Source organism: Trachypithecus francoisi, unplaced genomic scaffold (assembly GCF_009764315.1).
Source record: "Trachypithecus francoisi isolate TF-2019V2 unplaced genomic scaffold, Tfra_2.0 Lachesis_group12, whole genome shotgun sequence".
In the NCBI taxonomy this organism is placed as follows: domain Eukaryota; kingdom Metazoa; phylum Chordata; class Mammalia; order Primates; family Cercopithecidae; genus Trachypithecus; species Trachypithecus francoisi.
Genome location: NW_022681457.1, coordinates 105215961 through 105243111, shown reverse-complemented (window position 1 = coordinate 105243111; position 27151 = coordinate 105215961). Strand labels below are relative to the sequence as shown.

General features: G+C 50.7%; 1 protein-coding gene across 12 annotated transcripts in view; it reads right to left on the bottom strand.

Annotated features, from left to right (window-relative positions):
• Positions 1 to 1051: 1051 nt before the first annotated feature.
• Positions 1052 to 27151, bottom strand: part of TMCO4 (transmembrane and coiled-coil domains 4) — a 125170-nt gene continuing 99070 nt past the window's right edge. For 9 of the 12 annotated variants that reach the window (XM_033228051.1, XM_033228056.1, XM_033228057.1 and 6 more), the window contains 3 exons: positions 19889 to 20006; positions 13925 to 14042; positions 1052 to 2283 (listed from right to left, as the gene is read on the bottom strand). In XM_033228051.1, coding sequence (XP_033083942.1) covers positions 1879 to 2283; positions 13925 to 14042; positions 19889 to 20006 — 641 coding nt within the window. In that variant the 3' untranslated portion in view covers positions 1052 to 1878. The remainder of the gene's footprint in view (positions 2284 to 13924; positions 14043 to 19888; positions 20007 to 27151) is intronic. The other 3 variants (XM_033228058.1, XM_033228059.1, XM_033228062.1) reach the window with 2 other exon arrangements.

Here is a 27151-nt window from a genome sequence, read left to right as displayed (position 1 = left end):
ATTGCACTCTAGCCTGGTGACAAGACAAGACTCCGTCTCAAAAAAAAAAAAAGAGTTGGAGCCTCACTCTTTCACCCAGGCTGTGGCACAATCATAGCTCGCTGCAGCCTCGAACTCCTGGGCTCAGGCAATCCTCCTGCCTCAGCCTCCTGAGTAGTTGACAGTGGCTAATTTTTTTATTTTTTTTTGAGACAGAGTCTCGCTCTGTCGCCCAGGCTGGAGTGCAGTGGCGCGATCTCAGCTCACTGCAAGCTCCGCCTCCCGGGTTTACGCCATTCTCCTGCGTCAGCCTCCCGAGTAGCTGGGACTACAGGCGCCCGCCACCTCGCCCGGCTAGCTTTTTCTATTTTTTTTAGTAGAGACGGGGTTTCACCGTGTTAGCCAGGATGGTCTCGAACTCCTGACCTCGTGATCCGCCCGTCTCGGCCTCCCAAAGTGCTGGGATTACAGGCTTGAGCCACCGCGCCCGGCCCGACAGTGGCTAATTTTTTTATTTTAATTTTTTGTCGAGACTAGGTCTCGCTATGTTGCCCAGACTGATCTCCAACTCCTGGCCTCAAGCAATCCTCCTACTTTGGCCTCCGAAAGGGCTGAGATTACAGGCGTGAGCCATAAATGTGTGTTGAATGAACAAATGAATACACATGCACCTGAGCAGTGATCTGGCTCCTATGTTCTACAACTCTAATTTTTGCTGCCCTCCTCCCACCTTCCCCAGAGCCTGTCAATTCTTCCTCTGCCTGGGCCTTGATTTCCCCATCTGCACAACGGGGATGCATTATCTCTGGCCCTGTCATTCAGGTACTGTGGGAGGAACAAAGAGGAAGGCTCTCACGGATGCAGACCCAGTGGCTTGGGGCTTGGGCATTGGAGTCTGACATACAGGGGCCTGGAACTTGGCTCCATCACTAACCAGCTGTTCGGCCTTCAGCAGGTTACCTGATCTCTCTGAGCCTCAGTTTCCCCAAATATAAAATGAAGATAATAATAGTCCCTACCTCATAGGATTGCTGTGAAGGGTAACTGACACATCCCAGGCAACCACTTGGTATGTGGTACATGCTCAAGAAGTGGTAGCTTCTTATTGTTATTTATTGCTGTTGTTATCCCCTCTGTTCCTGCTACAGGAAATTCTTTCCATGTAAAATTCATTCTTGTCCCCAGGCCTAGTTCACAGCCTTACTGAAAGCAATTCAGCACGTATTCGCCATGCTCTGTTAGTTATGTCCAGATGTTGCATGATGGGGGAGCACACTCACATTGCATCAGTGTGACTAATGTCCCTGGAGTTGTGCAGTGCACAGCCTGCATGTCTGTACAGGGCAGATCTGATTGGATCTCCTAAGAGCAGGAGTGAGCCGCCCTCTTTGTACCTGTGCCTGCTCTGTTACTGCCAGTTGATAGTGGCTGTCAGCTGGTGGGCAGCCCTGGAGTGTGGATGGAAGAGCACGCATACACCTGGTTTTACTGAGGCCAGGGGAGAGGTGGTGTGGGAGCCTCAGGCCCCAGAGAGCCCTCGGGACCTCCTGATGGACAGCCAGACTCCAAAGCTATGAGAAGCAGTACAGAAAGCCCACCGTTGGTTTCCAGTTCTGGGACTCTAACCCGTGCTTGGTTGACTCTGCAGGTCTCTGAGGAGGAGGCGGCTGCTCCCTGGTGGGGTTTCCCTGGGGACAGGCAGCTTCCCCAGGGTGGGCGTGTTCTCTCCTCCAAATTCTCCTTCCTTCCATTTCCTTTCCCTTTCAGTCCCAATTCCTTCAGTTTAGGAAAGAGACCTGTGGAAATCCCGCACCTCCGGAGCTCCCAGGAGGAACCCGAGGGTATAAGAGAAAGCTGTATACAGAGATTGGGAAAGACGGCTCAGGTGCCCTGCTGTGGTCAGTCCAGCCCCGGGCTGGGGCCCTGGGTCTTGCAGGCACAATTGGGGCAGCCCAGTGGGTTGGGGTCCGTGCCATGGCTGCAGATGGGAGTGCTTTCAGGGCTGGCAGCAGCAGAAAGGGAGACCCCTTCAGATTGGTCCAGCCCTGCCTGCACCTGGGCTTGGCTGGGGTCTGTGGACATGGCCAATTTGGAGGTGTCTCTGGATGTGGGACCCTGGGTTTGCCCAACATGGTGGGGGATATCTCCTGATGAGGTGGCAGCTGCTGCCTGGCAAGTCTCCTCGGTGGGCAGGCAGCCTGGGGCCAGCAAGAGCCCCTTCTCGTCCCAGCCTGGCTTGGTGCGGATGCCCACAGCCTTCAGGATGGCGTCCATCTGCTTGGCGTAGTCCAGGTGGCCGCTGACCTGCAGGAGACAGTGAGTGAGCATCACGGTGGGTGTGTGGAGCCCAGCCCTCCCCAGGGACCTCCAGCCAAACTTCTGGGCCTCAGCGTTGCCCTGAGCATCCACAGCCAACCAGTCACCAAACCCATGACTCCATTCCTCAGTGGCTCTCAAATCCAGAGTGGGTGGGAAGGCTCTATATTCACAGCTGTTTTAGAATTTATTAAATAAAGATGAAGGATGTTTCTCTAAAAAATCTGGATCCTTTGGAGGCAGGAAGGAATCTCCTGATAAACAGAAAGGTGATGTAGAAGCTCTCATTCTTTGCTTGAAGCTTTTTTTTTTTTTTTTTAGACAGGGTCTTGCTCTGTTGCCCAGGCTGGAGTACCGTGGCGCGATCTTGGCTCACTGCAACCTCCATCTCCCGGGTTCAAGCGATCTTCCTGCCTCAGCCTCCTGAGTAGCTGGGATTATAGGACTGTGCCACCATGCCAGTAATTTTTTGTATCTTTAGTAGAGAAGGGGTTTTGCCATGTTGGCCAGGCTGGTCTCGAACTCCGGGCCTCAAGCGATCCACCGGCCTAAGCCTCCCAAAGTGTTGGGATTACAGGCATGAGACACTGCCCAGCAGCTTTTTTTTTTTTTTTTTAGGGATGGGCTTTTTGTCAAAATAGCATGAGAAAAAAGAAAAATTAAGAGAAAGACAGAGAGAGAGAGAGATGGGTTCTCTCTCTCCTCCAGGCTGGAGTGCAGTGGTACAACCATAGCTCACTGCAGCTTTGACCTCCTGGGCTCTAGTGGTCCTCCCACCTCAGCCTCCTGAGTAGCTGGGATTACACATGCGTGCTACCATGCCTGGCTAATTTTTAAATGTTTTGTAGAGATGGGGTCTCCTATGTTGCCCAGGTCTTGAACTCTTGGCCTCAAGAAATCCTGCTGCCTCAGCCTCCCAAAGTGCTGGGATTACAGGCCTGAGCCACTGTGCCCAGCCGATGCCTACAGCTCTAGGCTACCCCAGAAGGGCTCTGCTGCTCACTAGCTGTGACACCTTGGTCAGGCCCCTCTACCCTTCTGGCTCTCAATTTCCTCCACTGTAAAAAGGGGAACACAGGGTAGTTTCACCAGAGGTTGGCTGTGAGGATTTTCCCTGGAAAAGTCCCCAAATTGGAAAGAAAGCTACGGCATAGACTGCAAGGTGCTGGCTACAACTCACTCTCCTGTTTCTTCTTTAGTCACAAGGACTCAAATTTATAGCTGGGCACACTCCCAAGGCTTCCTTGAAGCTAAGAATAGCACTGTGACTAGTTTTGGCCCACGAGTTGAAGCAATAGTGTGATGTGGTATTCCTTGGAATTCTCTTTAAGAGGAGGAGTGCTCTTCTTCCCTCATGTCCTCTTTCCTGCTGGCTGGAATTCAGACGAGATGGCCAGAGCTTGAGCAGCCATCCTGGGCCATGAGTCAGCCCACAAAGGAAGGCAGAACAAGCAGCATGAGGGAAATCTGGTCCCTGAAGACTGTGGAGTGGCACATCAGCCCTAACTGGCCTATTCTTATTTATTTTATGTGACGGAATCAACCCTTGTGTATTTAAGACAATTAGGCCAGGCACGGTGGCTCACCCCTATAATCCCCACTTTGTGAGGCCAAGGTGGGAGAATCACCTGAGCCCAGGAGTTTGAGACCAGCCTGGGCAAGATGGGGAAACCCTGTCTCTACAGAAAAATACAAAAATTAGCTGGGCGTGGTGGCGTGTGCCTGTAATTCCAGTGACTAGGTAGGCTGGGGTGGGAGGATCGCTTGAGCCTGGGAGGTTGAGGCTGCAGTGAGCCCTGATTGTGCTGCTGCACTCCAGTTTGGACGACAGAGCAAGACCCTGTCTCCAGAAAAAAACAAACAAACAAACAAACAAAAACCACAAAACATTAGCAGGGCCTCTGTTATATGGGCCAGCATCTTAACTAAGACAAAGGCCAAGAACCAGCACCTTAACTAAGACAAAGTGGCCACCCCCTTCGTCAGAGTCATATGTCCATCCCATTTTTGTGTTGGGATGTGTTGGTGAGTGTCAAGTAGGGGTGTGATTTAAATGCCTGATGCCTAGCTGTAATAATGGACAATGCCTGACACATAGTAGGTCCTTAATACGTTGCAGCAAATAAGCTTACTGGATATACTCCTTTGCTAGGTGTGGGCGGCTCATTGTAGATGAAATTGAGCCACAGGGAGGTAAAGTGACTTACCCAAGGTCACACAGCTAGAACATGGCAGATCTGGGATTTGAATCCAGGCCTCTTTCTTTCTTTTACTTCCTTTTTCTTTTCTTTTCTTTTTTTTTGAGACGAAGTCTCGCTCTGTTCCCCAGGCTGGAGTGTAATGGCGTGATCTCAGCTCACTGCAAGCTCCGCCTCCTGGGTTCATGCCATTCTCCTGTCTCAGCCTCCCGAGTAGCTGGGACTACAGGTGCCCGCCCCCATGCCCAGCTAATTTTTTTGTACTTTTAGTAGAGACGGGGTTTCACTGTGTTAGTCAGGATGGTCTTGATCTCCTGACCTCGTGATCCGCCCGCGTTGGCCTCCCAAAGTGCTGGGATTACAGGCGTGAGCCACCGCGCCTGGCCATCCAGGCCTGTTTCTAAAGCCTGTTCTCTTCAGAGAAAATCAGCTGGGGAAGGAAGGAAGGTTAAAAATCATCCTCACTTTACAGAGAAGGACAGCAAAGCCCAGAGAGGGGTGGCGGTTTGTTGAATGACACACAGCGCATGGACAGCAAAGGCTGGTGCTGAGCCTGAGACGCTGCCTGCAGAAACTGCTCAGCCTGGATCTGCCCCCTGAGATAGAGCCTTGTGTTCTCCCCAGTCAGTCGAGGGGACCTGCTTTAGTGCCAAAGATGCGCATGAGACCGGACTTTCCTTTAAGGCTGAAGAGGAAGGCTTTCTTTTAAAAAACAAGGACAGGAAAAACACCAGGGAGGCTGTTACTGAGAATCTCAGAAAACAGCACAAAGACACTGCTGGTAACATCTGCATTTCCATTTGAATCACAAATCACACTGCGTTATTCAAATGATTTTTCAAAAACATGAAAAGACAATTCCCTGTACAGTTTTGTTATTTTCTCACCACTAGAATCTGCCTACCTCTCGTTCTTTTCCTCACGAATGCTTTTAAACAGATTCCAGGGAAAACACACACACGTATATCCACACATCTAAGTGGCTTTCAGGGCCCTGGGCTCAGGGTGGCTGTCAAGACAGACCCAGTGCCCCTCTGCAGCAGGACGCATATTTAGTGGCTGCAGGGCCTGAGAAGGAACCTAAGTTTGGACTCTCTGAGAAGCTGGGGTGCCAGCCTTGGCTCTGTCTCTTACTAGTAACTGGGCCAGTCCTCACCATTTCCTGAACTACAGCTTCCTCATCTGTAAAATGAGAGTCATGACCTTGAATGACTGCTATAAGGAGTTCAAGGCCGGGCGCGGTGGCTCAAGCCTGTAATCCCAGCACTTTGGGAGGCCGAGACGGGCGGATCACGAGGTCAGGAGATCGAGACCACCCTGGCTAACACGGTGAAACCCCGTCTCTACTAAAAAATACAAAAAACTAGCTGGGCGAGGTGGCGGCGCCTGTAGTCCCAGCTACTTGGGAGGCTGAGGCAGGAGAATGGCGTGAACCCGGGAGGCGGAGCTTGCAGTGAGCTGAGATCTGGCCACTGCACTCCAGCCTGGGTGACAGAGCGAGACTCTGTCTCAAAAAAAAAAAAAAAAAAAAAAGGAGTTCAAGGGCCTAGCACTTCACGGGAACTCAGAGAATGCTAGCTTTTGATATTATGTTCCTATATGATCCAAAACACTTTTCCTTGTTTACCTTTTTTTCTTTTAATTTTTTTGAGACAGAGTCTTGCTGTGTTGCCCAGGCTGGAGTGCAGTGCCATGATCTTGGCTCACTGCAACCTCTGCCTCCCAGGTTCAAGCTATTTGCATGCCTCAGCCTCCCAAGTAGCTGGGATTACAGATGTGCACCACCACGCCTGGCTAATTTTTGTAGTTTTAGTAGAGACAGCGTTTCACAGTGTTGGCCAGGCTGGTCTTAGACTCCCAACCTCAGGTGATCCGCCCTCCTTGGCCTCCCAAAGTGCTGGGATTACAGGTGTGAGCCACCGCACCTGGCTTTTTAAATTTTAAATGTAGAGATGGGGACTTCTTATGTTGTCCAGGCTGGTCTCAAACTCCTGGGCTCAAGAGATCCTCCTGCTTCAGCCTCCTAAATTGCTGGGACTATAGGCATGAGCCACCATGCCCTGCCCCAGACACTTTTAAAGAGACATTATGCAATTTGAGTTCGTGATACCTACCTAAAGGAGTTGCTGGAAGAAATAATACAAACCACAAAGCACAGTGCCTGGTACCCCAGGAGGTACTCTGTAAATATGAGTTCCCTTACCTTAGTTTTCTAGAAGTAGGAGATGGAGAGTAGGGAGTTAGCTGGGCTGATCCATTTGGGAGCCTAAGATGGCTGCTCAAGCTCCAGCCATCACGTCTGAATTCCAGCCAGCAGCAACTTCACACCCACAGGGACAAGTGATAACTGCCTCTCTAAGGACAAACAAGAACTGCCTCCCTAGACCTTTGTAATGTTGTAGAGCGCTGGTGCCAGTGCTGGGTAGAAACAGGCCAGGAAGGGAGGTGTTTGTACCCACTGGCTGCAGCTGATACCAGATGGAAATTCCACTGAGTGCTGTCCTAGAACACACAGCTCTGGCCCTCCTTGACTACAAGTTGGTCCGGGTCTCAGGCAACCCTAGTCCCTGAGCCACCCCTCTGCAAAGACCCAGGGGAGCAGCTGCTGGGCAGAGCTCTGGTTTTACAGTTAGCTGGAGAGATGAGAGAAGAGGGGTGAGGCGGGTCGGGAAAGAGTCTCTTCTCAGCACCAGAAAGTTCTGGCGTGGCCGATACTGTGTGAAGATTCAGCCCCTGACCATCTCCCAGGCTCTCTCGATTGAATCTACCAGCCGCCTGGATACACGCTGAATGTGACTGGCGTGCAGAAGCCTTCCGTGGCTTCCCGTGCTGGCAGGGGCCTCTGTGAACACCCTGTGACAGCACTCATAACCCGTCATCATCACATTTGCACGAGGTTGCATTCCCTGATCAACTGAGCGCAGGGAAGCAGAGACCACTTCTCCCTCACCTCTGTGCCCCACAGCCAGCCCCGTGCACCGTGGGGCCTCGGTGGTGACCAGATCCTCGCAGGTACAAATGGGGCCCAGCCCTTCCTGTTTCCTACCTCAACAGGCACCCCAACTTACCCAGAGGCTGCCATCACCCACCTCTGCCTCCCCCAGTGACTCCTTCCAAGCCCATGTTCTTTCCCTTCTTGGACCTCAATTTCCTCATGTATAAAATGAGGCTAATAAAGGGACCTATACCTCGTGGGCTGGCTGTGTGGTTTTGATAAGATAATACATGTAACAGGCTTTTGGTGCAGGGTTAGAGGTCACTACCAGAAGCTATGGAGATGTGTGAAAGAAGGCAGTACCGAGGCAGTGGTGAAGAGCCCAGGTTCATCCGGCTCTACCACTCACATGCCGTGGCACCGCCTTCAGCCTCTGTTTTCACATCTGTAAAATGGGTTACTACCGCTATGCGGATCTCTATGAGGATCAAATGACTTATCCCCATAAAACATGTGAGCTGTTGGCTACTGTGGTTATTATCGAGTATCTACTTTGTGCCAAGCCTTTGCTAAGTTCTAGGCCACCCAGCATTTCCTCTGGGACATGAAGAGTCTTGTCGTGGGCCAGCTCTCTGCACCCCAGAAGCCTCAGGAGTTGGTCCCTGGGGTGGCAAATCCCCCACCCACTGTAACCCAGTCCCTGTGAGGACTGACTGAGGGGCAGGAGGGCAGCTTCATTCACCCCAGAGATACGCCCTGCCTGCAACAGGACCAGCCCAGTGGGTGATCACAAAGGGCCCTGCTGTCTGGCTGGTCCAGCAGGGAGAAGACAGGTCCTGTGGGTCTCTGTTGGGAGCAGAGGGCGGCCAGCACTTTCCCCGACAGCAGTAATGAAAGCTCCCTTGGTTTTCAAGGAAAACAGGAGGCCAGCACAAAGGCAGTGCTAATTACCTCTAATTACCCAGAAGAGGAAAGCACCGTTTTTTGTGATGTGTTCCTAATGTGATAAAGAGCTATTATTAGGCAGGAACTGGGAAGCTGCCACAAAGACAATCTGAGGAGGGAGTGGAGTCTCCAAAGCTGCTGGTCCCAGAGGCAAACAAACTGGGGGTGGTGGCAGGGGCAGGCCAGGAGGGACTAGGATTAAAGGAGGGCCTACTATGCGCCAAGCATCTTACATGCACTGCCCTGGAAGTTAGGCATTTCCACCATTTCCTAGATGAGGACACTGAGACACAGAGAGGTTAAGTAACTGGCCCAAGGTCACACAGCCAGTAAACCAGTGGCAGAGCCAGGATTCTAAGCCATGCCTCTCTGGTGCCAAAGGCTGTGCTCTTCCTACTATATCCCATTCCCAGGAGAAATCAGATCTTGTGAGGGCTTTGCAGCATTAAAAGCTACTTTCTTCAGCAGGTGATTTTTATCTCTGATTCTTCTAGCAAAGGGAGACTCCTGGGGTGCTGAGGCGCAAAGTCTCTGCTCCCCTTCACCCCATTCAGGGTGCAGGCACCTTGAATAGGACAGAGAGCCCTGGACACGGGTCAGGAGGCATCATCGCTGAGTCCTGTTGATAGTGATGGGAGGCAGCCAAATGCCTAGGCAGATAAGGGCGGGTCCCCGGTAAAACCCCACCTTCAAACCAAAAAAACAGCCTGAAGGCTGACTGGACTGCTGGTCCCAGATGAAACCCGCCACCCAGAGTGAGAACTTCTGTTCCTGTTTGCCCACCCTTCCCCTATTCTGAGCACATAAAAGCCCTGGATTCAGCCACACTGTGGGGGCTTTCCTGCCTTTGGGTAGGGGAACCACCCCCACATCCCTTGTCTGTGGAAAGCTGTTTCATCACTGAATAAAACTCTCCATCTTGCTCACTCTTCAATTGTCAGCGTATCCTCATTCTTCTTGGATGCTGGACAAGAGCTCGGGATCCACCAAGCGCGGGTACCCAGAAAGGCTGTCACACTGGCCTTTTGCCCTCACCAGTGGAGGGCAGCTGCCCCACGCAATGCGGCCATGGGCCAGCTGAGCTGTGAACATGCCACCGTCCATTGGGCTGTTGATGGCGGAACTAAAACAGCTAATTAGCACACTAACACCCCTTCTGAGGCTTCGGGGTCACGGGTACCCCTGCCTGGGTGCTGCCATGTTCCACTCGAGGCGACACACCTGGTCTGGCCACACGCCCTGCATGGAGCTTGCTCCTGTGTTGGCGTTTGGAGTGGTCAGCCAGACCTCGCACTTGCTTCATGTGCTTCCTCCCACAAGGGGCTGAGTGTGGCAGACTGAGTATACGGGGCACCCCTGCTGCAAGTGCGGCAAAGGGGCCGAGAGAAAATTCTTGTCACTGTGGTTTGCTGGCCTTGTGACTCAGCTTACCTCATTCCCACAGGGAAGCGGGCAGCACAGCTTCCAACCTGGGCTCAGAACCCAGACCTACAACTCTGGCTATGACTCCATGCTCCCAGGTCTCAGTTTCCCAATCTGTGATCTGGGGATGCTTAATACCTCCTCTAGGGAGTTGTGAGGTTTACAGAATGTGAGCCAAGTCTATCTGTGAAGACTCTTTTTTTTTTTTGAAACAGAGTCTCACTCTGTCACCCAGGCTGGAGTGCAGTGGTGCCATCTCGGCTAACTGCAAGCTCTGCCTCCTGGGTTCATGCCATTCTCCTGCCTCAGCCTCCCGAGTAGCTGGGACTACAGGCGCCCGCCACCACGCCTGGCTAATTTTTTGTATTTTTAGTAGAGATGGGGTTTTACCATGTTAGCCAGGATGGTCTTGATCTCCTGACCTGGTGATCTGTCCGCCTCGGCCTCCCAAAGTGCTGGGATTACAGGTGTGAGCCACCGTGCCTGGTCCCTGTGAAGACTCTTTAACCAGGAGCAACCAGTTTCATAAATGGATGAGTCTAGAAATGCCTCTTATTCTACCCCAGTCCCTTAAGCTCCTAGTTAGGAAGGCACAGGGTGGCTTCATTTGTGATCCTCTGGTGGGTTAGGAATTGTGTCTCAGGGCCCTGGGAGTTTAGGGGTGAAGATAGAAGTGAGAATGAATTGGCCCCAGTGACCTGGTGTCAGGCCAGGTGAGAGGCCCGGGTGACCTCTGGGCAGGGACATGGCCGACAGACTTCACGGACAGCAGCCCCTGGTGAAGCTCTGATTGTGTTTTTTTGTGTAAGAATTCCCCCATGTTATCAAAGGCTCAGTCAAGTCTCAAAACACATGCAGCCCAGTGTGAGCCACACTGTGGTGGCAGGGTTGGGTCTGGGGTCTAGCTTCATCGGCCATTGAGACACAGGGGTAGAGTGGTCAGATCAGGCAGCTGCTGATGTTGAATGGGGAAGCCAGAGTGCCCCTCAAGCCAGGGAATTTTTAGATGCCCAGAAATAAGTCTAGTCTGTCTGCAGGAAGGAGCTGCTCAAACAACCATTAGTGGAAACTGGGTGATATGGTTTAGCTGTGCCCCTACCCAAATCTCATCTTGAATTGTACTCCCATAAATCCCATGTGTTGTGGGAAGGACCCAGTGGGAGATAATTGAATCTTGGGGGTGTTTTCCCCCAAACTGTTCTCAGTGTAGTGAATATGTCTCCTGAGAGCTGATGGTTTTATAAGGGGAAACCCCTTTCACTTTGTTCTCATTCTCTCTTGTCTGCTGCCATGGAAGATGTGCCTTTCACCTTCTACCATGATTGTGAGGCCTCCCCAGCCACGTGAAATTGTGTCCATTAAACCTCTTTTTCTTTATAAATTACCCAATCTTGGGTATGTCTTTATCAGCAGTGTGAAAACAGACTAATACACTGGGTTACACTTGGGAAGCACTTGGCACTTGATAAATGGTAGCCAACAACACAATAACTAGAAACCAGAGATTTTGTTCTCAGGGTCCCCTGACATTGCAAGCGTTTTTACTGGCTGAAGTCGGCTTGTGCTTGTAGTTACAGCTTATTCCTGCCCATTGCCAACCCCTCTTTGCCCTTCCCCCTGTGGGGCACGTCTCCCACAATTCCTCATATCTACCTGGGCTAGGGCTACAATTACTGGCTTCAGACCTGGGTTTGAGTCCTGCTTTGCCATGTTTCAGTGGTGTGACCCTGGAACGTCTGTAAGCCTCAGTGACCTTGTCTGCACAATGGGGACAGTAATGTCTGTAAAAGGCTTAGGGCAGGCTGGGTGCGGTGGCTCATGTCTGTAATCCCAGCACTTTGGGAGGCCAAGGTGGGCAGATCATCTGAGGTCAGGAGTTTGAGAACAACCTGACCAACATGACGAAAGCTCATCTCTATTAAAAATACAAAAAAAAAAAAAAAAAAAATTAGCTGGGCGTGGTGGGGGGGGGCACCTGTAATCCCAGCTATTAGAGAGGCTGAAGCAGGAGAATTGCTTAAACCTGAGAGGCAGAGGTTGCAGTGAGCCAAGATCACACCATTGCACTCCAGCCTGGGAGACAAGAGTGAAACTCCATCTCAAAAATATAAATAAATAAATAAAAGGCTTAGGGCAGAGCTGGGCATAGAGTGAGTGTCCGCACAGGAAGCTATTAACTCCCTAGGATAGCATGTGGCAGGTGAACGAGGTTCTTTCAAAGTCTAAAAAAACTCAAGTTGTTTGGGCGCAGTGGCTCATGCCTGTAATCCCAGCACTCTGGGAGGCCAAGGTAGGTCGATTGCTTGAGCTCAGGAGTTCAAAACCAGCCTGGACAACATGGTGAAATCTCGTTTCTACCAAAGATACAAAAAATTAGCTAGATGTGGTGGTGTACACCTGTGGTCCCAGCTACTCAGGAGGCTGGGGCAGGAGGATCACCTGAGCCTGGGAGGCAGAGGTTGCAGTGAGCTGTGATTGCACCACTGCACTTCAGCCTGGGCAACAGAGCAAGACCCCATCTCAAAAAAAAAAAAAAAAAAAAAAGGCTGGATGCGGTGACTCACGCCTGTAATCTCAGCATTTTGGGAAGCTGATGCAGGCAGATCACCTGAGGTCAGGAGTTCAAGACCAGCCTGACTAACATGGTGAAACCCTGTTTCTACTAAAAATACAAAAATTAGCCAAGCGTACTGGCAGGCACCTGTAATCCAAGCTACTAGGAAGGCTGAGGCAGGAGAATCGCTTGAACCCAGAAGGCAGAGGTTGCAGTGAGCCAAAATCGTGCCACTGCACTCCAGCCTCGGTGACAGAGTGAGGCTCCATCTCAAAAAAAAAAAAAAAAAAGAAAAGAAAAGAAAAAGAAAAGAGGCCAGGTGCGGTGATTCACACTTATAATCCCAGCACTTTGAGAGGCTGAGGCGGGTGGATCACCTGTGGTCAGGAGTTCAAGACCACCCTGGCCAACATGGTGAAACCCTGTCTCTACTAACAATACAAAAATTAGCTAGGTGTGGTGGTGCGTGCCTGTATTCCCAGCTACTAGAGAGGCTGAGGTGGGAGGATTGCTTGAGCCCAGAAGGCGGAGGTTGCAGTGAGCCGAGATCATGCCACTGCACTCCTGCCTGGGCAACAGAGTGAGACCTCATCTCAAAAAAAAAAAAAAAAAGAAAGAAAGAAAGAAAGAAAAAAAAAGAAAATAAATTCAAGTTGGGCTTGCGTGGCTGCCCAGCAGGTGCCCTCTCACCCCATTCCCTGCAAGAATTCTTTCTGATGATCTGCTCCTGCACCCCAGCCTAGTTTTAGCTGCATGGGAACCCTCAGGGAGTATGTTTAAAATGTGGACTCATGGCTCTGCCCCTAGAGGTGATGTAGAAGTTTTGGGCAGTGGGGCCCTGGGCTCTGCATTTTAAAGACATTCCAGATGTCCTGCTCTGCATCCCATCCTTCCACAGCCTGGCAGGCAGGTGCTTCTGCTTTTGGTCTAGCCTAAAGCCCTCTAACTGTGTCCTCTGCTTGCTCCAGCTGCTTCTCGCAGAAACATACAGTCCTGACTAGTGAGCTGAGATGGGGCTGTTGGGGAGCCCTGGGTCAGGGGGATACTCAGGAGTGGGGAACAGCAGTAATACAGGAGCAAGAGTGAGGGTTCTGGAGGTTCAAATCCAATCCTGGTCCTGTTAATTGATAGTTGTATATCTGTGTGTGTTTTTGCTTTTTAGAGACAGGGTTGTGCTCTGATGCCCAGGTTGCAATACAATGGCACGATCATGGCTCACTGCAGCCTTGATCTCCTAGGCTCAAGTGATCCTCCCACCTCAGCCTCCTAAGAAGCTGGGACTACAGGCACACACCACCATGCCCAGCTAATTTAAAACATTTTTATAGAAATGGGGTTTTGATATGTTGCCCAGGCTGGTCTCGAATTCCTAGGCTCAAGGGATCTGCCCTCCTGGGCTTCCCGAAGTGCTGGGATTACAGGCATGAGCCACCGCACCTGGCTCCAAATAAATTCTTATGATCTCTCTCCCGTGGCATGGAACAGGTTGGGGCCACTGACTTCAGGGGACAGGGGTGGCTGGGCTGGAGCAACTAAGCAAACGCAAAGCCCCAGGAAGGACAGGCCAACACTCACCACAGAGGTCAAGTCCACATTCTCCACCCTCCTGTCCTGCAGCAGCACGGGCTGTAGGCCAGCGACACGGAGCTGCACCGAGGATGTGCGGTACACGAAACTCAGCAGCCAGTCTCCTCTGTGGGAGGGCAGAGAAGCGTGTGAACGTTAGCACCAGCCTCGGACAGCCCGAGGACAGGACGGGCCAGGCTGCCTCCTGGGAAGCCGAGTGGGACTGGAGCCTCTGCGGGAAAACAGGGCCCCTGATTGCACGGTGGAGATGGAAGATGAAGCAGCCACAGCTGATGCTTTTGAAGCCTGGCCTGGGTGCCAGGCATGGTGCACAGGGCTGTGCACAAGCACCAGGTAGCTCTATGAAGGCTGTCTGCTTTGTTCCCAGCTGGGTCTCCAGAGCTAAGAACAGGGTCCAGCATGCAATAGAGGAATATCTGCTGAAGGAATGAATGAGGAATCTGGATAAAGTTCTCAAAAAGTCAGCATGTGGCTCAGGAGAGCTATTCCTAGCTCGGGAAAGGTGGCTTGTCCACGGCTCCCTGGAAAAAGAAAGGCAGAGAAGGTCTGCCTGTGAGGAAGAGGGGAGCTCTGGGGTCTAGGTGACCTATCTGTGAGCTGGAGGGACCAGCTTGGCCTTCCCAGGACAGGCTCAGCCCAGGCTGCAGGTTCTCCCTGCCCTCAGGCAGCAGAAGAGGCGAGGGTGGTTGTCCAGGCAGTCACAGCGCCGGGAACATTCCTCTACTTTCAGGGGTGCTGTGACCCCACTCTGTGAACCCGGCCCCAGCCAAACACTGCCCCTACACTATCCAGAAGAAATGACCTCGGACCGTCTGCTGCCCATTGCTTCAGGTGCAATGAATACTGTCTACAGAGGACACGGTCTGAGGGACCCCTGAGGCAGCCTTCCCTTGCAAACCCCTGAACTGTCTTGGGATGCAGCTGGGCCATCCCAGAGCCATGCCCTTGGGCCTTGCCACCCAGCAAGTCTGTGCACAGGCAAGCTTCTGCTCTCCCCTCTGCACCCCAGACTCGGAGCCAACTCAGCCCATCCTGCTGTCTTCTATGTGGACTAATTCTGACTCTGGTTTGCATGGCGTTATTTTTGCACACTTGTTCATCTTAAAGAAGGGCCCCCCCCCTCACTGCAGGGGGGTAAGAATGGCTGAGAGATAGGAGGCCGGGGCTGGAGTCCTGGCGGCCCCTGTCTATGTGCCCTGCTGTGTGACCACAGGCAAGTCCCCCACCTGTCCGGGACACAGGGTGTGGTGGTGCTCTCTGGGCTCCTCCAAGTTCTGACCCTCTGTGGTCTCTGAGCACGTGGGTTTGTGAGTGGGTACCACTCTGAAGACCCCCAGGAGGACTAGTCCCTGAGTTGAGGGGTCCTCTACAGACTCTCCTGCTGTGTTCCGAAGTGAGCTCATCCATCCCTAACTCCTTCCCCACTGTCATCTGCCCAGTCCTTCAAGTAGAAACCAATGTCTTGGGTGCCTCTTCCCTACGGCCAACCTATCAGAGTCCTCCCAATTCTTCCTCCCCTCTCCCCTCCAATACCTGTCCCTTGTGGTCCAGCCCTGAGAGTAGGCAATCCTCCCTCCCTGCCCCACGGATGAATACAACAGCCTCCTCACCCCACTCTCTGCTCCTGGCCTCACCTACCTTGAGCCACTGGAGTCTTCCTAAAACACCCAACTGACCACTGTGCTCCCTCAGAAGCAGACCATGGCTCTCCATTGCCTCTGGGCTTTCTCATCTAGAAAATTCCTTCAGTCTCTCCAGAGACCAATGCTTTCAGGTCCTGATGATGATCTTAATATTGAGGGCCCAAGAAGCACTAAGAATGGATGGTTGCAGGGGGCAGTGACTCACGCCTGTAATCCCAGCACTTTGGGAGGTTGGGGAGGGGGGGGATTGCTTGGGCCCAGGCATTTGAGACCAGCCTAGGCAACATAGGGAGACCCCATCTCTACAAAACACACAAAAATTAGCTGGGTGTGGTGGTGTGTGCCTATGGTCCCAGCTACTTGGGAGGCTGAGGCAGGAGGATCATCTAAGCCCAAGGCAGTTGAGGCTGCAGTAAGCCCTGGTTGTGCCACTGCACTTCAGCCTGGGCAACAGAGTGAGACCTTGTCCCGAAAAACAAACAAACAAACAAACAAAAAAGGATGGCTAGAGGGAGAAAAGGGAGATCCATTCAAGTTGTTTTATTGAACTATTCATAAGAATCCAGTGCATCAAATACTGGATGTGAGGATGGTCGGGAAATGTTTCCAATACCGCTGGGTGTAAATGACCAAAGACAGCATCATTCCTCCAAAATTATTTCTGTTGTAATTATGACAACATTTTAGTTAAAATGTGAATTACATGTATTTATACACATGTAAGGGCAGAGCAGGAACACAGATTAGAAGGTTCTGAACCCTCTCACTGTACTGAGCAAACCATGGGCCTTCACTGGCATTCAAGACCTTCTCCACCCAGCTCTGGACCACACAGAGCCAGGTTCAATTCCTGCCTTGTCAATTATGAGCTGTGTGACCTTGGACAGGTTGCTTGACCTTTCTGAGCCTCAGCCTCCTCAGGGTATCTTAGCTCCCAGCATTGGTGGGAGCATTAACTGAGGCGGGACATGTACACACAGGTGCTCAGGGAGCCTCATTCACGACTATTAGCGCCTGTGCTGGACCTGTGTGTGCTGTGCCGCCTCTCTCCAGCTCAGTCTGTGCTTCCAGTCTCTGATGGGTTCCTATATCCATCCTTTCAAGATTCACCTTGGACATCCCCTCCACTAGGGAGTGTCCCTGGGCCTCTCCACCCACTACTATATATATATATGTTTTGAGACAGGGTCTTAACTCTGTTGCTGGAGTTAAGGCTGGAGTGCAGTGGCATGATCTTGGCTCATTGCAGCCTCCACCTCCTGGGCTCAAGCTATCCTCCCACTTCAGCCTACCAAGTAGATGGGACTACAGGTGTGCACCACCATGCCTGGCTAATTTTTATATTTTTTTGTTTGTTTGTTTTTGTTTTTGTGACAGGGTCTCGCTCTGTTGCCCAGGCTGGAGTGCAGTGGCACGATCTTGGCTCACTGCAGCCTCTGCCTCCTAGGGTCAAGCCATCCTCCCACCTCAGCCTCCCAAGTAGCTGGGACTACAGGAGCCACCATGCGTGGTTAACTTTTGTATCTTTTTTTTTTTGAGACATAGTCTTGATCTGTTGCCCAGGCTGGAGTGCAGTAGCACAATCTTGGCTCACTGCAGCCTCTGCCTCCTAGGGTCAAGCCATCAGCCCACCTCAGCTTCCCAAGTAGCTGGAACTACAGGTGTGCACCACCATGCCCAGCTAATTTTTGTATTTTTTTGTAGAGACAGGTTTTGCCATGTTTTCAGGCTGGTCTTGAACTCCTTCCTGGGCTCAAGTGATCCTCCTGCCTCGGCCTCCCAAAGTGCGGGAATTACAGGTGCGAGCCACGGCACCCGTCCTCCATCCGAAATGATTAATCATTCACCCCTTGTGTGCCTGGTACTTGTTCCTTTTATGATGTTTGCCACACATCCTCCTGTGTTTCCCCTTTTCTAGAAAAGCAGAGAGCTCCCTGAGGGCAGGCCTGTGCCTTAGTCATCCCTGTATCCTGAGCTGAACCGGTAACTCACTGCCACTCTCTCTCAGGCCCTCCAGGCAATGCTGATGTGCAAACCCCAGGCTGAACAACCGCCACCTGCTGAAGGCAGACCTGGCTCACTCACCAGGCCTCGAGCCATCTGTGGGCAGGGGTCCTCCCTGCTCCTTCTTCTGTCATCCCCTCCTCACACGGCACCTGGGGCAGAGCCCACAGGGTGGCCTCTTGTCCCTGGACTACAAGGAGCCCTCCTGAGGACTCAGAATGCAGCTATCTCACGGGGGGATGAGACAGGCCTGAGCTCATATCCTGGGTCATACCCTGGGCAAGTCACTTGCCCCTCTTAGAGCTTCACTTCCTCAGGGATGTGACAGGCGGCAGTGCTACCACGCCAGTTAGCTTCCAGAAAGTTCGTGAATAGCCCAGGTAAGGGAGTGGGTTTACAAAGAGCTTTATTAATGTAAATTACACGTGAGTAAACTTGTATAGTTGGGTAGTGTTGGCCTGAATCCCCTTCCCTCTCATCCTCCACGTTTAAGTTCACAGCAACTAAAAGGCCTTTGGAGACCAAGAATCTGAACTCCTGGCTGATGCTTAATTTAACCAAGGAACTACAGTTATTTTGATCGACACTGTCTCTCTCCTTCCCTCCTTCCCTTTCTTCTTCCTTCTCCTCCTCCTCCTCCTCCTTTCTCTCCATAAAGAGATGGCCCAGGGTCTCACAAAATAATTGAAAACCAAGTGTATGCGCCTCAGGTTCTCAACAGAACAGATGGGTTTAATAAGATTTTGCTGCGTTCCCCCTGCACACATGCAATTTTAATTCTTTCCCTTTGCTGTTTATAAAAAGTACTAAAAAATCATGTGCTATGTGAGTATGCCAAGTAATAAACATTATAACTGTTATCATTTATTGGGCACCTACTAAGTGCCAGTTCTTCTGCTTTATAACGTCATTTAATCTTCCCAGAACCTCTACACAGGAGGGACTATTATTCCTATTTTATAGGTGGGGACGCTGAATTCAGGGAAGTTGTTTGTCTAAACCCACTCAAAAGGTAAACGGCAGAGGCAAGACTTTAACCTAGGACTGCCTCACATCAAAGTCTTTGTCCATTCCTTATCTTCTTCTTATTTTTTTATATCTATTTTTTGAGATGGAGTCTTGCTCTTGTGGCCCAGGCTGGGGTACAGTGGTGTGATCTCAGCTCACTGCAACCTCCACCTCCCAGGTTCAAGCGATTGTCCTGCCTCAGCCTCCCACCATGCAGCCTGGCCCAAGGTTGGTGCTCACTGAATTCACTGAATGAATATCCCAAGTGACTGATGATGATGAATGAAAAAAATGGTGACATTACCTGTCATTCACAAAGCATGTATGTACCATGCACACACATACACACATGTGAACGTGGACAATCGTGCACATATGTACATACATGTAAACACGCACACATGCACAGCTCTGTAAATCCTTCAAGCATCCTCACAACTCTGAGGGCAGTTGCTACCAGTATCCCTCTTTTACTGATGAAGAAATGAAGGTGGGCGTTAGAACCCAGGCCCGTGTGCTTCCGAATCATGAGCCTTAAACATTGCTGCTCTGAAAACACCTTTGCTTCACCCAGAGGTTGGACGGACAGGGCGTCTTCTCAGGCCAATCTTAGAGGGCTCCGTTTTGGGTTTCATCCTCCCTCCTTCCCCAAAGTCTGAGTCACAGCTTTGGCTGAAACCCCGCAGGTCCTCCTTCTCAAACCCCAAACAAGGGCTCCTTCCTCTCTAGCCCTGTGGCCGCCAGCCTTCACGGGCCCCCTCCTCTGGCTGGAGGGTCTGTCACCCTGTTTGGGTACAGGTTCCTGCATGCCGTCAGCCTCCTGTTCTAGCACCCTGCCCTTCCTCCAAGGCAGCACTCAGAAAGCTCAGCCTAGGCCCCTCCAGTCCCTCCTTCCACCGCCAAAGACTAACATAGACGCCTCTTAGGCCTCATTCAAAGACCTCCCTGTGGCCCATTCTTTGTTTTTCAGTCTGTGTCCCACTCGCCCACGTCCCTTCCCCCAGCTCCAACCTGGCCAAGCTGCCCCAGCCTCTCCTGTCACCCTGCTGCTCTCAGGCCTGATACACAAACATCTTCTCAGAATCCCCCTGCTGTCCATCATCCCACTGGGGGGATGCTTCCCAGATCAGATCACCAGGCCAGGGCCTGCTCCTAACAGGGCCGGTGCCCGGCCAGTTCTTGGGATCTTCCAGGACAGGGATTAGGTCTCGAATATGTGTCCCCAACACAGAGCGTGGGCATGCTAAGTGCTCAGTAAGCACTGCCACTTCCCCGCTGGCATGAGGTTTGGACAGACCTGCAGTAGCCGTTGATGATCCTCCCGGACACCACCTTCCGGAAAGGCTCCCAGTGCTTCGCTTCTCCCTCCACAGGTGCACCCAGCAGGATGACATCCTCGATGATCCCTTGGCAATCTGGCAAAAGACCCCAGAAAAGGCTGTCAGTGTCCCTGGTCACAGTGGGTGCTGGGAGGGACTCTCCAACAGCAGTGGAGGAGATGAATGTCACACACATACACATGCACACATGTGAATCATGTGCATATGTGCATGTACACACATGCACACATGCAAACACACGCATAGATAGGCATGGAAGCTTCTACCGAGTTCCAGAACCTGAGTCAAGCCTCTTATATGCTTAATCTATTCCTTCAAAGGATCATTACCCCATTTTATTTATTTATCTATATTTATATATTTTGAGATGGAGTCTCACTTTGTTGCCTAGGCTAGACTGCAGTGGCACGATCTCAGCTCACTGCAACCTCCACCTCCCGGTTCAAGCGATTCTCCTGCCTCGGCCTCCCGAGTAGCTGGGACTACAGGCACACGCCACCACGCCCAGCTACTTTTTTGTATTTTTAGTAGAGATGGGGTTTCACCATGTTGGCCAGGCTGGTCTCAAACTCCTCACCTCAGGTGATCCACCTGCCTTGGCCTCCCAAAGTACTGGGATTACAGGCAAGAGCCACTGTGCCCAGCCTCATTATCCCCATTTTAGAGTTACGGAAAACCAAAGGTATCTGCAAGATCACATGGCTAATAAGTTCCAGCACAGCCTGAGTTGGAACCTAGGTCTCTCTCCACCACCTACGAAGCTCACACCAGCTGTGGACTATGGATGGATGTCTTCCTTTAGAAAAGACTAATGGGCCCCGCATCATCTTGCATGCCAGGTGGGAGACACCAATATCTTCCTCTGCAAAAGGTTCCCTGGGATCTGTGCAGACTGGTGGGAAGAGGCGGGTGAAGAGGAGATGGGGCGAGTAGGTCCTGGGGTCAGGGAGTGTACTTGTCAGCCGCATTGATCTAATGATTCAGGAAATATTTCAGGTCAGGGCTATTCAAAGTGCAATCTGGGCTAGGGGCGGTGGCTCACCTAGCGTTGATAATCCCAGCATTTTGGGAAGCTGAGGCATAAGGATCGCTTCAGCCCAGGAGTTCAAGACCAGCCTGGGCAACAAAGTGACACTTTGTCTTTACAAAAAAAAGAAAAAAAAAAAGCCAGGGCCCGGCGCAGTGGCTTATGCCTGTAATCCCAGCATTTTGGGAAGCCAAGGTGAGTGGATCACTTAAGGCCAGGATTTAGAGACTAGCCTTGCCAGCATGGCAAAAAACCGCCTCTACTAAAAATACAAAAATTAGCTGGGTGTGGTGGCAGAAGCCTGTAATTCCAGCTATTTGGGAGGCTGAGGCATGAAAATCGCCTGAGCCCGGGAGGCAGAGGTTGCAGTGAGCTGAGATTGGGCAACTGCATTCAGCCTGGGCCACAGATTGAGACTCTGTCTCTAAATAAATAAATTAATTAAAAATTAGTTGGATGTGGTGGCACACACCTGTAGTCCCAGCTACTTGGGAGGCTGAGGCAGGGAGATTGCTAGAGCTCAGGAGTTTGAGGTCACAGTGAGCTATGACCACACCACTGCACACCAGCCTGGGTGATGGAGCCAGACCTTGTCTCAAAACAAATAAGCAAACAAACACCAAAGTGCAATCCAATTGTTCTGTAAGTACAGAAATAGAGAAGCAACACGGCTTTTTAAATCTTGCTGCAGAATGGAAACCAGTAGTTCCCAGATGGGTATGTGGACCAGGCTCGGAGAAACACTGCTCTGGACAAATGAGAGGTACAAATGCACCCCTCCCCCAGCCTCTATCCCATCCTCTGCTTTATTTTTCTTCTTGCCACAGATTATTGTTTATCCTCTGTCTCATCCTCTAACAAGGAGGTTCAGTGAGGGCAGGCACCCCAGTGCCATATTCACAGTAGTGTGGCAGGGCCCAGGACAGCACTGATTACAGATTTGGTGCTCAATAAAGATTTGAATGAATGAATGAATGAATCCGTGAATAAATGTCTGTCTCTATCAGGAAAATCAGTTTACAGGCTTTGACATCAGGTTCAAATCCCAGCTTAGCCACTTTCGGGCTATGTGACTTGAACCAAATCATGTAACTTCTCCAAGCCTAAAAGAGGATGATGATGCTGGCCTTACAGGGTCTTTATGAGGATTAAGTCACATGGGAAAAATCTCAGCACAGTGAATGCACAGTGGGAGTTCATGCACCCCACTGGCCTGCCTGACCCCTGCCTCCCCCTTGTGGCTTTCCCTCCCTCCTCCTCCTCCCTCCCTTCCTTCCTTCCCTCCTTCCTTCCTTTCTTTCCTTCCTTCCTTCCCTTCCTCCCTCTCTCCTCCCTCCTCCCTCTCTCCTCCCTCCTCCTCTCCTCCCTCCTTCCCTCCTTTTCCTTTCTCCCTCCCTCCTCCCTCTCTCTTCCCTCCCTCCTCCCTCCCTCCTTCTTTTCTTTACTTTCTTTTTCTTTTCTTTTCTTTCTTTCTTTCTTTTTTTTTTTTGACAGAGTCTCACTCTTACTCAGGCTACAGTGCAGTGGTGCAATCTTGGCTCGCTGCAACTTCCACCTCAAAGGTTCAAGCGATCCTTCTGCCTCAGCCTCCCAAGTAGCTGGGACTACAGGCACGCATCACCACGCCTGGCTAATTTTTGTATTTTTAGTAGTGACGGGGTTTTGCCACGTTTGCCAGGCCGGTCCCAAACTCCTGACCTCAGGTGATCTACCTGCCTCGGCCTCCCAAAGTGCTGGGATTACAGGCGTGAGCCACCACGGCCGGCCAGCTCTTTCTTACGGTCCGAGTTCCCTCACACACCTGGAAGCCGCACACTGAGTTTGTTGCTGGGAAATGTGCCCAGCTGGGGACAGCTTCAACCAGCTCTGGTACTCTTTTGCTGAGCGACCAGGACAGACAGCTTCCTCTCTCTGGGCTCCAGTTTCTAACCAGAGTCCTTTCAGTGGTTTTCCGTTTGGGCTTCCATGTCAGAGTTTGTCTGAATTCAGGGTTCCAGGCTGATAAAGAGTTTGAAAACCCTTGTAGTATCAAGCTCTCTGAGTTCCCCTCTGGCTCTGAGGTTAAAAGACTCCATAGCACAGAATTCTGACTTTGCTCCTTTTGTTTCCAGGACAATGATAATCTGGCAGAAGAATTTAAAACTTCAGTAAGCTGACAGTTTGTGGTGAATAGCAAGGATGGCTCAGATACCCCTCCAATATTAGGGATATTTCAGGTGCTTTTGTTGTTGGCAAGGCTGTTGCTGAAAAGGCCCTTAGAGATCAACACGATTTCCCTCGGAAAACGAGGAAACAGGGTCAGAGAGGGGATGAGGCTTGCCCAAGGTCACACAGCCAATCAGAATAAGCCTGGGACCAGGACGCAGAGCTGCTGGTCCCTGGGGCCTTTCTCTCTGCTCTCTGCGATAACAACGTGCACAGTGATCATATGCGGGTTATCGTTGCTCCCACAGTGCCAAATGGTTGTGGACCCAGGGATAACCATGAGCTCAACAGCTTTCTCTGGGGGCCGGCCATTCAGGGCGCCTTCTCTGCCAGGCAGAGTCTGCCCTGCTAAGAGCTGGCGCTGCTTTTCAAGCCTTGGTGCGGCACCTGCAGGGCTGGGACCCCTTGTGGCCAACTGTGGTAATAGCAGCATTCCTGAGCCACAGTCAGGATCCACGGACAGCTGTCAGAAAACCTAAAAAGGGAGCTGCCTGTGACCCTGAAGTGAGACTCGTAGTTTGAACCCCAGAAAATAGTCCTGAGCACAGACAAACCAAGCTGGCAACACATTTACCCATCTCTGAAGCTGGGCTGGCAGCTGCCTAGCTGGGCCTCTCCCCCTTTCCTCCTTAGACCACTGCCACGCCCAGATGTACCCTTAGATTTTAAAGATTTGCTCTCTGCGTGGCCGCTGACCTGGAGATAAGCTACATAGCAGGCTCTCAGCAATGCATGGTGTTAGCTAAGGGCGGTTGGCAAGAACCACCTTAGACCAGGGGTGTCCAATATTTTGGCTTCCGTGGGCCACACTGGAAGAAGAATTGTCTTGAGTCACACATAAAATACACTAACACTAGGCGGGCACCATGGCTCATGCCTGTAATCCCAGCACTTTGGGAGGCCGAGGTGGGTGGATCACCTGAGGTCAGGAGTTTGAGACCAGCCTGGCCAACATGGCGAAACCCCGTCTCTACGAAAAACACAAAAATTAGCCAGGCGTGGTGGTGGGCGCCTGTAATCCTAGCTACTCAGGAGGCTGAGGCAGGGGAATCGCTTGAACCCAGGAGGTGGAGATTGCAGTGAGCCAAGATGGCGCTACTATACTCCAACCTGGGTGACAGAGACAGACTCCATCTCAAAAATAAATAAACAAGCAAACAAATAAAAATATACTAACACTAACAATAGTCGATGAGATAAAAAAAAGAATTGCAAACAAACTCAGAACGTTTTAAGAAAGTTTAGTAATTTGTGTTGAGCTGTATTCAAAGCCATCCCGGGTGGCATGTGGCCAGTAGGCCACTGGTTGGACAAGCTTGCCTTAGACCCACCCAAGGTAGATGTGGATAGGCGGTCAGAGCCCATTACCACCTGACTGTTCCTAGAATGGGATGGTGCAGGAGGGGAAACCTATTTAGGTTAGGAAAAAGACGATACTGGCTGCTGTCATAGCTGCTGGAAAGGAAAAAAAAGAAAAAGTCAAAATCCACTGTTTGGTTCAAAACCTTATAATACTAGAATAATTCAGCCTTCCAGGTAAACTATGGAAAATCCTCACTCAGGTACCACTTTTTAATTTTTCTTTTTTGAGACAGGGTCTCCCTCTGTTGCCCAGGCTGGAGTGCTGTGGCGCAATCTGCAGGCTCGATCTCACAGGCTCAAGTGATTCTCCTGCCTCTGCCTCCCAAGTAGCTGGGACTACAGGTTTCTGTCATCACACCTGGCTGATTTTTTAAATTTTAGTAGAGATGAGGTCTTGTTATGTTGCCCAAGCTGGTCTCAAACTGCTGGACTCAAGTAATCCTCCCGCCTCAGTCTCCTAAAGTGCTGGGATTTACAGGAGTGAGCTACCGCATCTGGCCCAGGTATCACTTGTAGTGTCAAGCAGGTCCCTTCTACAGGGACAGAAAATCCTTCAGATCATGATGTGGATTCAGTGTAGAATGTCCCCAGTTTTCAAGACCAACAAAAGAAACTGGGATTTAAACGTTTCAGTAATAATGGACATGAGAAGACCTCACTGCCCTTTTACTGCAGGGACAATGAGTGTTTGCTGAAATATGTTTGGGATTTATTCCTACTGCTACCGTCAGCTTTTTTTCTTGTGAATTTTCAAGGCATTAAGAGAGCCCTATATAGCTTTAGAAATATTCAGACTTTTTATGTAAAAGAGGGCAGGGATTAACTTCAAGTTCAGGAGTCGAGTCATAGACATGTAGAGCATTTATGCTTGCATTTCTCATTTTTAAACAGTTCTCGCTAAGTTATTAATATCCTATTTTTACTGTGAGAGCTGAAGGCCTTTCATCCTATTATAACTTTGGCATTAAGGCAGTTCCAAACCTGCAGTAGTTGGAAAAGCTTCATCAGTCATGTCTTTACCCCTCAGCTCTTAGAATTCATTGTCATTCACATGTGCTGTGAAAAAAATGTCTCTTTCCAACACTTTCTTTGCTTCTACCTCTTATTGCTATTTTTAACACAGGAGCCCAGCTGATCTCTTTACATTGTATTCATAGGCATGAGATGTCTTTTTGGGGTGATAGAAATGTTCTAAAATTGGGTTTGGTGATGACTGCACAGCTCTGTATATTTCCTAAAAGTCATTAAATTGTGCATTTAAAATGGGTGGATCTTGTGGTACATAAATTACACTGCAGTAAAGTCAGATCATGTCACCTTTGTGCTTAAAAACCTCCCAGGGGACCCATCTCTCATGGAGTCAAAGTTGAAGTCATTGCAATGATCTCGAAGCCCTGCCTGACCTTCCCTTCGTTCTCTGCTCCAGCCACACTGGCCTTGCTGTTCCCTCTTTGAAATGGTTTGGATGTTTGTCCCCTCCAGATTTCATGCTGAAACGTGATGTGGGGCCTGGTGGGAGGTGTTTGGGTCATGGGGGTGGATCCTTCATAAATGGCTTGGTGCTCTCCTCTTGGTGATGAGTGAGATCTCACTCTATTAGTTCACAAAAGATCTGATTATTTATAGAGTCTGGCAGCTGGGTGTGGTGGCTCACACCTGTATTCCCAGCACTTTGGGAGGCCAAGGTGGGAGGACTGCTCAAGGCCAGCAGTTTGAGACCAGGCTGGCCAACATGGCAAAACCCAGTCTCTACTAAAAACACAAAAATTATCCCGGGGTGGTGGCACATGCCTGTAATCCCAGCTTCTTGGGAGGCTGAGGCAGGAGAATAACTTGAACCTGGGAGAAGGAGGTTGCAGTGAGCCGAGATCGCACCACTGTACTCCAGTCTGGGCAACAAGAGCGAGACTCCATCTCAAAAAATATATAACCCCTCGAAGTCTGCCTTGGCACATGCCACATGAAGGTTTAGGTGCACTCCCAGCCTTCTTGGTTGTATTAGTCCATTTTCACACTGCTAGAAAGACCTACCTGAGACTGGGTAATTTATGAGGAAAAGAGGTTTAATTGACTCAAGTTCCACAATGATGGAGAGGCCTCAGGAAACTTACAATCATGGCGGAAGATGAAGAGGAAGCAAGCTTGTCTTCCCATGGTGGAGCAGGAGAGAGAGTGAAGGGGAAGTGTGTCACACCTTTAAGCAACCAGATCTCATGAGAACTCACTCACTCTCATGAGAACAGCATGGGGAAATCTGTCACTATAATCCAATCACCAATCACCTCCCACCAGGCCTCTCCTGGCATTAACACATGGGGATCACAATGCCACATGAGATTTGGGTGGGGACCCACAGCCAAACCTTATCACTGGTATAAGGGTAAACAATTCTACTCTAGGGGTTTGGGATAGCCTAGTTTTGTTGGAGGCTATTGAAGGGAAGCCTATGATGGTACTGCCACATGCTGAACCATTCTGAATGCTTCCAGACAGTATCCCCAGTAGAGGAAAAAGAAAGTTCAAAGGTCAAAGACCCCCAGATATTCAGATAATTCAGTTTCTATCTTGTGAATTGCTCTTGTCATGTTTTCAGCAGCTCACACTGGACTCCTGAGACGGTGCTTTA